The 14,018-nt window shown below is 40.0% G+C and overlaps 1 protein-coding gene across 8 annotated transcripts in view; it reads left to right on the forward strand.

The window, feature by feature from the left end:
- Positions 1-14,018, forward strand: part of AAK1 (AP2 associated kinase 1) — a 188,005-nt gene that overhangs the window by 154,456 nt on the left and 19,531 nt on the right. For 4 of the 8 annotated variants that reach the window (XM_049857597.1, XM_049857600.1, XM_049857598.1 and 1 more), the window contains exons 17-19: positions 1,785-1,880; positions 12,526-12,627; positions 13,716-13,817. The exons of 1 other annotated variant lie outside the window; for it this stretch is intronic. In XM_049857597.1, coding sequence (XP_049713554.1) covers positions 1,785-1,880; positions 12,526-12,627; positions 13,716-13,817 — 300 coding nt within the window. Of the gene's footprint in view, positions 1-1,784; positions 1,881-12,525; positions 13,818-14,018 lie in introns of those variants that run through there. 3 more of the 8 variants (XM_049857601.1, XM_049857604.1, XM_049857602.1) reach the window with 3 other exon arrangements.

The raw sequence follows: 14,018 nt of genomic DNA on the forward strand, positions 1-14,018 counted from the left end.
TATCCCTGGTAACCATCAAAGAATGTTGTTGTTTTTTTCTGTGTGTAAACCTCTTCTTGTTTTTTTAAAAAGTGGTCTCATACAACGTTTGTCCTTTTGTGATTGACTTATTTCACTCAGCATAATGTCCTCCAGATTCATCCATGTTGTGAGATGTTTCACCGATTCGTCATTGTTCTTTATCATTGCATAATATTCCATTGTGTGTATGTACCACAGTTTGTTTATCCATTCATCTGTTTATGGGCATTTAAGTTGTTTCTGTCTTTTTGCTATTGTGAATAATGCAGCAGTGAATATGGGTGTGCATGTGTCTATTTGTGTCACAGCTCTCATTTCTTAAGGGTATATATACCTAGGATTGGGATTGCTGGATCATATGGTATTTCTATTTCTACTTTTGTAAGGAAGCTCCATACCGTTTTCCATAGCGGTTGTACCACTTTACATTCCCACCAGCAGTGTATAAGAGTTCCAATCTCCCCACTACCTTGTCAACATTTCTTATTTTCTGTCTTTTTGATTAGTGCCATTATTGTTGAGGTGAGATGGTATTTCATTGTAGTTTTGATTTCCATCTCTCTAATGACTAATGGTCACAAGCATTTATTCATGTTTGTTAGCCACTTGAATGTTTAAAGAGGTGAAGTGTCTATTCATAACCTTTGCCCACTTTTTAATTGAATTGTCTTCTTGTTGTTGAGGTGTTAATGTTTTCTATAAATTTTAGAGGCTAGACCCTTGTCACATATGTCATAGTCAAAAATTTTTTTTCCTAGTCTGTAGGTTCTCTTTTTACTCTTTTGGAGAAGTCTTATGAGCTTAAATGTTTAATTTTTAGGAGGCCCCATTTATCTAGTTCATCACAGGATTCTATGTATAGAAACTTGGTATGATTCTGTATTTCAGAAGTTTTATCAAAATCCACTGTATAGAAAGCAAAAGGAGATTTTAATTAATGGACAAAAGGAATAATGAAATGCAATTTAAAGGACGATAAATTAGAAATCAAGAGACCTGGATTCTGATCCTATCTCTGTTGGTGGATCTCTGGCCACTCTCTTAACGTCTAGGCTCTTAGATCCCTAAAAAATAAAAATATTCCATAGAGTGTATAAAAAACAAAAACCAAACCCACTGCCATCGAGTCGATCCTGACTCATAGCGACCCTACAGGTTGAGTATATAGATTTCTGTAAATCTATCAGTTAGGTTTGCCAGTTACAGAATGAATGCAAATGTTATGTTTGACATTGTTCAGAGGTTAGGACTTATCTAACCTCAGCAGATAAGTCTATTTCTGTCTCTTTCTGTGTGCCTGCCCAGCACTGTTTCAGACACTGTGGTGATGCAATAGAACTTAGGTCCTTGAGTACCTCAGGGCGGTAATGGATGTATAGGAAGACATGTGCTGGATTACAAAACAGTGTTTATTTACAGGCCAGAATGCATGGTACGGACAGTAATTGCTGTGGGAACTGTGAAAGAGAAATCACTGTGAGCTGCTGTATCTAAGGAAGAAGTGGAATTTCAGATTTGTGCGAATATCCTGGTTTTATCATTAATTGTACCTCACAGTCTGCTCAAGGACTAGGTTATGTGTCTCAGAGGTACTTTGCCATTCCACTGGACCGTATCTCTTTGTCCTTCTTTATTCTGCTATGACTTACTCTGTAATTTGAGCTGTTGTGTTAGTAGATGATAAATTCATCTAGATTTACTTGATGTTTTCTGCTTTTCTCTTTTCTCTCTTTGACCCTTCCTCCCCCTCCAACCGACTTCAGCTGAAAAAAGGAAGGGTGGGCAGACTGTGGATTCTAGCCTGCCACTTCTAAGTGTGTCTGATCCTTTCATTTCTCTTCAAGTACCTGATGCACCAGGTAGGTAAATAGGACTGTTCTGGGACTAAGCAGCCTAATTCCTATGTCCCAGGGCCTTATGAGCGTTCCCTTTTAAACACTCTTTGAAAGGGGTCTAAATTTTAAACACTAGTGGTAAGTGCTTTTGTATATTTTTAGTATGTCTTAATAAGAGGGGCAAACTTGTCTTTGGGGGCAGCGGCCCTTAGCAAAGATAATAAAATCAGTTCCGATTATGCTAGATTTTATTCCACTTGCCAATGTTTGGTTTTTCCTCTCTGCTTGTGTTAATGATAATATGAGGGGCCTATGAATGGAAACCCTGGTGGCATAGTAGTTAAGTGCTACAGCTGCTAACCAAAAGGTCGGCAGTTCGAATCCTCTGGGTGCTCCTTGGAAACTCTGCAGGGCAGTTCTACTCTGTCCTGTAGAGTTGCTATGAGTTGGAATTGACTCAGTGGCAATGGGTTTGGTTTTTGGTTTTTCATGTATTAGAAAGAACATTAGTCCAATATAATTATAGCCACATGGGGAAAAAAACCTGTAAATGTATGAAAAAGGGACAAAATGCTAATAATGGTTATTCTTATGAAGATGGGGTTATAAGTGACTTCCTTTCCATCCAGTACCTATTTTTATGTAACGTGCTTTTATTTTCTAATATAAAAATGCATAATAAAAATTAACAAGTTTTTTAAAAAATCATAATAAAAGTTGATGGAAAATGTGAGTCAGGAGACCTGGGGCCTCTTTGTGACTCTGCCATGATCTGAAGACCTTCTGGGCTGACTCTTCATTGTGAAGGGAGTTGGGCTGCATGAGTTCACGGTCTCTTTCCGCCTACCAGATCCTGATATTTAAGTAAGCAGTTTGAAAGTGAATGGTTAGCATGTTCTGATTGAAGAAGCTTTTGAAACAGTAATTGGATATTCTCCATTGGAGTTCATGAATGCCAAATATTTCCCCTCCTGCTTTCCCCTCCCATCCTGTTCTTTCAGGAGGGTGGTGGGGAGGTGTGTAAGGAACGGAAATTGCCCTTTCCCTTCCCTCAGACTCTGCAAAAGGAGATAGGTGGGCCCAACTCTTCAGCAGCTGATGGCCATTCTGCTTCTGACAGCCTTTCCTTTTTCCCTTTCTTACCCCTGCTAATTATTAACCTTTAACTGATAGAGTCTGTTTTCTCTTTTCTCTCAAAACTTTAAAAGTATTTGATTGATTGCCTCAAGATTGGAAGTGATTGTGATGTTCATGTACTCTACTTACTAAGACAGACTTCAGCTAGGTGCCCAGATAATTTTTATTTTTTTCTAAGGGGAAAGCAGAAAGTTGCCCTGATCAGGTGGCTTTGCTCCTGTCTGTGGAGCTGCTTCTCTGACGTGCCTGACTCAACCCTGCCGGCCTCACTTTCCTGCTGTCTGCCAGGTGGTGGCAGCATTATTTTAGGGGTAGGCGTCAGCCCTTATGGGAAAGCTGACTTACATACCTGACTTGACCCCTGCCAGTCTCGCCTTGCTGCTCTCTGCCTGGTGGTGGCAGCAGCATTTTAGGGGTAGACATAAGCCCGTATAGGAAAGCTGAGTTACTGTGTAACTATGAACAGTCCACTCTACTTATGCTTGATTATTCCTGAAATAAAAACCTGCAAATGGCATCATGAATATAAGGGATTAACAGATTTTCATAAAGTGACATCCTGCTTTATCCAGTCAGAAATAAAAGATAACCAATTCCTAACAGCAGTACTATGTAACTTTATAGGTTGCTGGACCTGATGGTAGCTCACAAATTAACTAAAATCACTTTGGGAACTCTTTCAGTATAGGGTGGTTAAAGAAAAGGGAGAAAAGGAATCAAATAGAGGCTCTTTTCTGTGTTGTACCCTCCAGGTATGCCTGGCAGTACCTTGATAAGCCAGTTTCAAGCTGAGAGCTCCAGAGGTGGGGCCGGAACTCAAGCTGCATCCTTCCTTAGCCTGAGTTAAGGAAGGGACTGGATGAGAAAAGGGCCAAGGGTTGAGTGTCTCCCTGGTACCTAGGCAGACTTCTAGTTTGTTTTTCTCCATGAAAAGCATGCAGTTTGCCACTTCCTCCAGCCCATATGGACACCAATCAGGTGTTTTTTTTTGGTTTGGTTTTTTATTTCTTTTTGCATACAGCCCATGTTCACCTTCTCCACTCAGCCTTCTTGATGATAAGAATCATGGAATTATAGTCTCCTGACAACCATGCCTTTCAAAGACTTGACATTTTTATTTTATATTTTTAAAATGTTCTCATGTATAAAATTTCCTTTGATCCTACAAATAATACTGAGTGGTAGGTATGTCAAGAAAGACTTCAGTGCTATTCTGTCGGTGCTGTGGTACACATTCCTTTTCATTGTCCACATCCGTCAAGCACTGAATGTTTCTGTTGTCTTCAGGACAGTTCTAGATTAATAAATTCTTTGACTGGAGAGCTAAATTTAAGGTTTAGGAAAACATAAAAATGAACTAGAACTTATAAGACATGGGTTCTAGCCGCTTAGTAGCTAGATAATCTCTGCCAAGTCACTTAAACTCTGTGTTCTTACCCTTAAAGTTGGGAATATTAAAACTTGTCCTAGCTCCTGAGTGATCATGAGGTTCAGATGAAATCTTTATTTGAAATAGCTACGTAGATTTCTGAGTTACTATGCAGATGGTAAATGCTATGACAACTTTGGTCCTGGGTTCCTATTCCTAGTTATTATGTAGTTTTATGTAACATTAATATTTTTCTCCTTGTAGAAATTAAACTGCTCTTAGGACTTTTGGAGCCCTGGTAGCATAGTGGTTTAAGAGGTGGGCTGCTAACCAAAAGGTTGGCAGCTCGAATCCACGGGGCACTCCTTGGAAACCCTGAGGCAGTTCTACTCTGTCCTGTAGGGTCGCTATGAGTCAGAATTAACTCGATGGCAGTGGGTTTTGTTTTCTTAAAACCTTTAACCTTTGCACAACTGGGAGCCATTAAAATAGAGTCCCTTGATACAACGATTGTCTACCGTAGGTTAAGGTGCACTGGGTAATTGTGGATTTTGTTATCTAAGGAGTATTTTTGGTTTTGCAAAGCACTGTAAACAAAATTTTTTTGGAAAATATGGAATCTAAAAATCGTAGGCATAAGCACGTATGTATTCACAAAGCTGCCAAATAAGGCATGGCTAGTGAGTCCTGAAGGATTTCACTGATGCCCATTTGCTGTGTGTTCATTCATTTTGTCTTTTGTTAGCATTAGAGAACAAACTATAGATAGTACCAAGTTTTAAAATATGGTAGAAAAGATTGAGGGTTTTTCTCTGATATTTGGGGAAAAGATTTTTATACTAGCTCCTCAATCCAGGTCTCTCAACATCAGTGTTCCATAAGACGAAGCAAGAATGTTTTAGTTTCCGCATAAGTGCCACTTCCCAGAATTAAAATCTTTTTTCTTTTTCTTTTTTAAAGTTTCTCTTAGTTTGTAGCTCTAACATCTCCTGAAGAAACTGTGTTTTCTTTGTGGTTTATTCTTAAGATGGGCATTCCTCTCACAGCTGTTTGCCTAACATCTTCCTCACTGCCAACAGCTGTCCTGTGATATTAAAAAGTCCAAGGTTGATCATAGTACGTATGTGTCTTTACTCTGGAAACTTTATCTCCCTGCAGCTTCATTTCTCTAATATGAATCTGTAATTACCCATATTTGCCATGGAGTATGGTGTTTGACTTTTGCTTCCAACTCGCAGATGTCACAGATGGGTTAGTTTCTGGCTTCTCAGTGAAAAGAACTATTTACCGTCACTGGATTTAAAAAGCAGCATCTGTCATCACAAGACTACACTCCAAGACAGACAGGACATAAATCTCCAAAGCCACAAAGCTGAACACCACATCATCTCTTCCTGGTGGGGCTTTGAATCAGGCTATTCTGTATTTGTTAGCTCAGTACTCCTCACTACTTCCTCGTTAGGACTGGAATGGGTCTTGAGTGAGCCTGAATAAATGGGTTTTATTAGCCCCCAAAATGGGTACCTATCTTTCTCTTGATATGTTGAAAGAGAGAAAGGTCACAATTTATAATCTATCCCAATCTCACGTTAGGAAATGGCTTGTTATTATCTCATCTTAGACTGGTTATGAAGGGTTTGTCACCTTCTCATCTTATATTTGATAAATTTAATGGCCAGGTCTTGAGAGGAGATTCTGTAAGAGAAGAGTCTGAAATGGATTAGGTAATTCCTAACTCCAACTCTAGCAACTGTCTACTTCCTTCTCCTCCTCCCTGGCCCCCACTGCCATTTGAGTTATGTTTAAGAAGTGGGGGAGGTGCTCATAAGAAAAGACCTTTTCTCGTACATCTTTCCTTAATGTCAAAATACTAATAATTCTCTCTTTTAAAAGCACCCGTGGTCTCCATTGTCCAGGCCCAGTTATTCTGGATCCATTTTACTTTAGGGGTCCCCTTGCCGTTCCTTTAACCATGCGTGGTTTCAGCACTTCTCTGTGCCCTTAACCTGACTCGTTTTTGTCTAGGACCTCCAGAAACTTGAGATAGAACTGAATAAGGTAATAGGAATGGAATACGATAACACCTCCAACAGAAAAATATGAACAGACAATTCATAAAAAAAGAAGTATCAGTTACAGGTAAATTTTTTTTAAAAAGTTCATCATCACGATGAATCCAAGAAGTGTTTATTATACAGCAGGGAGGTGCTGTGACTTCAGCTATTAGATTGGTAAAAATGAAAAAAAAAAAAAAAAAAAGACAACATCCTAGGGCTTGGAGAAGGGATAGGAAAACAGACATGCACATATTTTGCTAGTGGGTGTGTCAGTTCAGCTTTTTGAGAGGACATTCTGGCAGTTTATAACTGAAGCCTTTAAAATTGTACTTTCTCTTGGACTGAAAGCAGTTCTATTTCTAAAAAATTTAAGAAAACTTGACTGTGCTTATATATTTATCTACAGATATTTTCATTGAAGTAGCACTCATAACTGCCAAGACAAACTAGATACAGCAAGGGATAAAACAATAGAAGTTGTTTTTTTCAAATGTGGAACGAGCTTAGATCTTCCCCTTCCTTCTCACCCTGTTCTCCTGTCTGTGCCTTTCTGGCCTGAGTTTGCGTGTTAAGCAGCATGTTGACTCAGCTCTCTCCGTTTTCCAAAACCTGCTGCCTCTGGGCCAGTCACCTCACTGCCTGTGGTACTGAGATGCCCTCTGAGCATCCTTCCCTGCAGTGATTACCAGGTCAGAATTAAAATGTGCCGGCCATCCAGTTCCATCTCTCCAGACCATCTTCTAAGCAACCGGTTCCTACTTACTATTTTTCTCTTCACACTGAATGGTTGACTTTTAGAAGTAGATGTTGCTGTTTTTAGGTTCCATCGAGTCCATTCTGACCCATGGCGACCCTACCGGTCCTGGCCATCCTCACATTCATTATTATGCTTAAGCCCATTGTTGCAGCCACTATATCAATCCATCTCATTAAGGTCTTCTTTTTCCATGACCCTCTACTTTACCAAGCACAATGTCCTTCTCCAGGGACTGGTACCTCCTGATAACGTGTCCAAGGTACGTGAGACACAGTCTCGCCATCCTTGCTTCTAAGGAGCATTCTGGCTGTACTTCTTCCATCTTCGAAGACTTGTTGGTTCTTCTGGCAGTCCATGGTGTATTCAGTATTTCTTCGCCAGCACCATAATTCAAAGGCATTGATTCTTCTTTGGTCTTCCTTATTTGTTGTTCAGCTTTTGCATGTGTATGAGGTGATTGAAAACACCATGGTTTGGGTCAGGTGCACCTTAGTCCTTAAAGTGACATCTTTGCTTTTTAACACTTTAAAAGAGGTCTTTAGCAGCAAATTTGCCCAAAGCAATGAGTCTTTTGATTTCTTGACTGCTGCTTCCATGGGCGTTGATTGTGGATCCAAGTAAAATGAAAGGTAGATAGGACCTTTAATTTTATCTTCATTTTTTCAATAAGGAAACTTAGGTCCAGAGAGAGTAAGTGATTTTCCCAAAATGCCTCACAAACTTAGTGCAGAGCCTAGGTCTCTTACCTCTTAGAACCTTTTTTTCTCTCTTAGGCTGTGCTGCTTCCTTACCATGTTTTACTTTATTCAAGGAGTTCTCCTTATTCAGGCCTTACATCAAGGCATTTAAATAAAGTCTGGAATTTTATCCATTTTCGCTACTGTAATCAAGCACCTGTAGCTAGGTGACCCCTTGTATAGTCCTTGTGCTTAAGGAAAGGTTAATACCCTTCTATATGTACTAAGCTCTTTATTTGTATACCTATTAATTCTGTTAAATATACCCATTTAATCCTGACAACTCTATAAAGTAGTTTATATTCTCATTTTACAGCTGAGAAAACTACTTAGAAAAATTAGGTAACTTCACTAGCTTAAATTCAGGCTCTTTTGCTCTTTCATATTGCTTATTTATTTTCTGGCATTTTGTAGACCCCGGTTAAAGTAAAAAATGTACAGTGTCACAAAAGTAAAATAAATAAATAAAAGAATTTTTAAAAAAACTAGTTGCCCTGGAGTCAACTGCAACTCATAGGGACCATGTGTGCTCCATAGGGTTTTCAATGGCTGATTTTCTGGAAGTAGATTGCCAGGCCTTTCTTGTGAGGTGACTCCAGGGGGACTCAAACCTCCAACCTTTTGCTGGTAGCCAAATGTGTTAACCATTTGCACCACCCAGGGACTCAAAAGATTTCTCTTTCTAAATCCAGGTACACCCACTCCTCACTTACCAACATGCTTAGTTAGGTTCCAAAGGCCAGGCCATTATTGTGAAACTTGGTGTTATGCAAAAATGTAAGATGACCACATCCGATCACAAAGTGGAGGATGACTACATCGTTATATAACAGCCAGATTACATTGTTATATAACTGTCAAACCACTGAGAATCGTGGCCCAGCCAAGCTGACACATAACCTTAACCATAACAGCCGGCATTACTCACACCTCGGCATTTGTTACTGCCAGACATACATTGTTAATGCGCAAAATAGTCAGATAACAGATTTTTTACTATTGTCGTTAATGTGAAATGTTGGATAACAAGACAGTTGATAAGTGAGGAGTAGGTGTATTCCTCCCCACCTCCCCCATACCCATATTTAGAGTCTGGAGCCAGTTCTAAAAATTTCTAAGCCGATCTAGGAAGTGATACAAAATCGAACCACTTTTTTCTATCCAGAATTATTCAGTGCTTTTCACATGTACTGGAACATGATGAGGTCATAGGCATATGTTTGTATCACAAAGGAGATAAAACACCTCTGTACAGTATATCTTAGGAGAATTAAATCATTGCTAAAATGAAATCTCTGGATTTTTTTATGGATTCCGTTGATCTGTTATTACCTTATGTAATTGAGAATAAGGATGTGAGTCTTATATTTCGGGTATGAAATGTCCCAGAATATGCGTTTGCTTTTGCTACCAGAGAAGCCATTTCCCTTGGTTATTTGTTCATTAGATATCAGCAGGTTGTGATATTGCCAACATGAATTTTGATAGAGGTCTGGGGTCTTTAAGAATGCCTGTGTCACCATTTCCTAAGTTCACCACCCTATTCTCTGTTCTGCCCTTCCCTACTGCCTGTCATGATACTTATCTTCAATATGTTTTTGTAAAACTGTAAGAGAAAGAATTAATAAAACAAATGATACTGGGGCCAGCCCTTGCAGATGGGAGACCTCCAGGCCCCGTGATTTAAAGGCTTACTTCCCTCACAATGTCTTCTCCCTCGTAGATGTTCAGCCTGCTGTAGCTGCCCCACGATAACATTTTCTCAAGCTCTTCATTTACAGTGACCAGAAATGATCAATAATAGCATTAGATAGGATTGTCTCTAAGAGTCTACATTTTAATGCAGTCAAAGCCTTAGTTAAACCAGAGGAATGAATCTCTAGGATGGTAGAATTTCAGGCACTGCACAGTAAAGTAATACAGTACAAAAGCTGGAGTTCAGAAAATATGGGTCCTAGTCCTAGCTAATTCTGGTGCTGACTTCCTGTAAGAGCTTGGGCAAGTTACTTCATCTTTCTGGAACTGTTTTCTTCATCTATAAATGAGAAGGCTAAATTGAATAAAGTCTGAGGTTCCTTCCCACGCCTACATTTCTTCGATAACTTTACCATTCTGCATGGGACAGTATCTAAGTGAAGGCCCTTCCTCCTGTGTTGATGGAGGTAGGCAGACCCTGTGGGCAGCATGTAGAAAGAACTTTGAAGTCAAGTCCAGGCTCTACCACGGCCTATCAGTGACTTTGGGCAAGTCATACGTTTTCACAGTCTGTGATTACCATTCTCCTCAACTATAAAACTGTTTTACTATTCCCAAATTCAGGACTTTTTATGTATAATAAATGAAAGTTGACATTAAACTCTACAAATGTAAGTGATGGTTATTGTTATGGTGGCATCTAGAGGCCAGCCACTGGGTAACCGAGAGCCTTCCCTCACTGGGAGAGTCCGTTTGCACATGTCCTCTGCCTTCCATATGCTGTGGCCCTATATTCTCACTCCTAGTTGCCCTAGTTTTCTGCCTGGCAGTACCCCATCCTCTGCCCCTCCCACCCAGTATTTGAATATTCCCAGGCAGCAATGACCATACAAATATTATCAAGTTTGAGATGGGTCGGAAAATAAGCCTCCCTAAACTTGGCAGTTCACCTCTTCCATTTCACTACATCACACACACACACACACTTTCATACCTTCTCACATGGTTTTAGATAATAAAAAATATCAGATTCTTACTCTTGTTGAGGCATCAGACTTTTTGCAGCTGATCTCCTATCCTACCCAACCTCCAATCAAGCCAAAAGACAGAGATGTGACAGGGAGTATGAGAGGGCTCCAAGCACTGGGGCTACCAAGATTAATAAGTCACCTTCTCTGCCTTCAGTCACGTTGTAAGGGCTGTAAGAGAAGTGAGGGCAGAGTGCCCCAGAAGATTCTTAATCTGGCAGGGAATGTGGGGAAAGGCTTACAGGAGATGGTGTCTGAGTGATCAGCACAAAAGGTGGGCAGAGGTATCTCCATTTTACAGACCCGGAGATAATGTCAAAAGTTTAGGGAACTGCCTCAGGGTCTCAGTGGTCACTGGAGAAGCTAGAATTCAAATCTCAAAGAATACCAGCCTAAGGTTTCACACCAGGATAGCTACTGCATAAAAGACAAACAAGTAATTTTGGGTCTTTACTTTTTATCCAGTGCTGCACAAGAGTGCAAGTATGTGAGTGCTGAAAGAAGCTTTTTTGCTTTTAAGGAATAAAGCAACTAGTGTTCAGAATACTGAAAAATTAGGCTTGTCAGGAAAGCCATCTTAATTTTCGTTTGTATGCTAGAATATAGACCCAATAAAATGTTACATGCATGTACTTGAACTTTAAGTCGCTTCTTTTTCTCAGACATTTTTTTTCAAACATTTTAATTTTAGTTTTATCTTAATGGCAGTTTCTTTCTGCAGTAGAAAAAAACATTGTTAACATGTCTTTAACTGGTCAGGTTACAGAATTTATCTGGCCTCAGTCTCCTTGGACGTAAAAGTAGGTCTGAGCTCTGAAGTCCCTGCTTCCTCTAAGATTCTGTGATTCATTATTTTGTTTCCAGTTAACGCTCTGCCTGTAATAGGTTAAAGGTAAATAGAAAGTTGTTGAGGGATCAGGGCTAAAGGAATCGTTTTGGAAGCAATCTTAATGTGTATACATTGTCATACATGAAGTTATCAGGTATGACACACTTGGTGGTTTCTCAGATTCTTTTATTTCTTAGTAAAAAGATGCCCAAAGTAACCCATCTACAGGTTTAAGTAAATTTTGTGAGGTTTGGTGAGTTATAAACTGTGTCTAAATGCAAGACCCCCTCCGCCCCCCAAAAAAGAGATTCAAAACTAAGCCCAGGAAGGGGAATGAATACACAAAGACTTGTATGCAGATGTTTATAGCAGCTTTATTTTTAATAGCTAAAAACTGGAAACAGTCCAGTGCTCATCAGCTGGTGAATGGATAAACAAAATGTGCCTCCGTAAAAAACAAACAAACAAAATGTGCCTCCATGCTCAGCAATAAAACAGAATGACCTTCTGATACAGGTTAAAACATGGGTGAATCTCAGAAGCTTTATGCTAAATGAAGGAAGCCAGACCCAAAGAACTGCGTGTCATATGGTTCCATTCATAGGAAATTCTAGAATAGGTAAAACTGTAGTGACAGATAGATCAATTGGTGGTTGCCAAGGACTAGGGGTGAGAGGAGGGCATTGACTACAAAGGGGCCCAAGGGAACTTTTCAGTGTTCCATATCATTATTTCAGTGATGGTTAATGGATGTATGCATTTGTCGAAACTCATCAGATTGAAAGAAAAAAACCTCACCAAATTATACACTTAAAATTAGTGACCTTCATTATATGTAAATTATATTTCAAATAAAGCAGACAAACCTAGGGCAGCATCTTGGATGCCTTACAAAGTAACTACTTCAATTGGGGAAATATTACCAACAGTATTCATTTTTATGGTAAATCTAAACAAAATTTTGATGCCTAAAATGTGTCCGCATAGAAAATTGTAAACGATCAGCTTGCTTTGAGATCTCATTGCATTTTTGCTTTCTCTTTGTCTCTGCCCAACCTAGAAAAACTTATTGAGGGACTCAAATCTCCTGACACTTCTCTTCTGCTCCCTGACCTTTTGCCTCTGACAGATCCTTTTGGTAGCACTGCTGATGCTGTAATTGGTAAACTTATCATCTCTGTTTCTTCACTTATGCATGTTAATATTTGTCTATTTCAAGAATAATAAATACCTAGTGAACAGATTCCTAGTGAATAGCGTAAATGCCACATCTGCTGGTTTTGGAGTTATGCCTTGTGCTCACCCAGAAGCCAAAGGCTATTTAATCTACTTATAACCCCAAATGAAGTGTTTTCTCTGCCTTCCAGGGGTATAACACTGTCATTTTTATTTTCTTGATATCCTGAGATTTCTAGAAAGAATTTCTTATGAATGAGGAGGAATATGGAAAAACTCACATTTAATAACAAAAACTTCATGGAAGTTTTTGAGCTGAACCTCAGCTTTACTGAACTTAACGGAACTTAGTGGATTTTTCTTTAGAAAGCCTTTGTATGTAGTGAGAATCAGTAACTGAGAAAACACTTTGCCCAGTGGTTAAGCCCCATGAAGAGAATCCAGGGCAGGGGCTTGGTCTGCTAACTCTCTTGCATTTTCCTGTGCTCCAAGGAAGGCAAGACCTACAAAATGCCCAGAGCCTGTATAGTCCAGTAAGGCCTGTCTTAAAGACATAATAATGCCTTTGGGCAAAAAGTCCTAGAACTCAAAAATGCCATGACCATAAAGAGGGATGCACCTCCAGCTGAGGGATGCCATACGGTGCAGAATGCGTTCTAGCTCATGAGATGGTTTGAGATGGACTGGTGGCCTGCATGGCACAGAGGATATTTTGCCCTCACGTCTGTCGACTAAGAAAAACAGAATTACCAGAAGGTATGAAGGTGCCTTTCAACCCGCTAGGTCTTCTGACATGGAAGAAATCTGCTGGGTGGCTTGTGTTCCACATTTATCTGTAGGAATGGAGAATTGCTGAGATTGACTCCAGTGGTAGCCTTCCACATACATGCTCAGTCAGTGAAGCCCACACACTCAGAGCAGCACAAATAAAATCGCTTCCTATGCTTTCCATCTCACCTGAGATGGGTGTTTTAGAGATCTGTAGAAGAAAGCCTTTACAGAATTTCCTAAAAAACTTTCTGACCTCCTTTCCTTTGCCATTTCCTCTCCTTTCTTAATGTTCTGTTCCAAAAGAAAAAGCTGATGCTGCTGTTGAGAGTCTCATACCAGGACTGGAGCCCCCAGTGCCCCAGCGCCACCCATCTCAGACGGAATCCGTTACCTCGAACCGCACAGGTCAGTCAGGTGTCTCTGCGGCTGAGGGGCTGGTCCATGTGGTGAGCCCTGAGAGCCAGTCTTTTCCACCTGGGGCAGATGATGGAGGGCTTATTTTGCAGACTGGCTAGTTCCTCCTGGAACTAATGCCCTGAATTGTTCTTTCTGCCCCAGGTTCTAGATGTTGTTGAGTGACGTGTTTTCTCACTAAAGAGCAGAGAG

The sequence above is a fragment of the Elephas maximus genome, chromosome 17 (assembly GCF_024166365.1).
Source record: "Elephas maximus indicus isolate mEleMax1 chromosome 17, mEleMax1 primary haplotype, whole genome shotgun sequence".
In the NCBI taxonomy this organism is placed as follows: Eukaryota; Metazoa; Chordata; class Mammalia; order Proboscidea; family Elephantidae; genus Elephas; species Elephas maximus.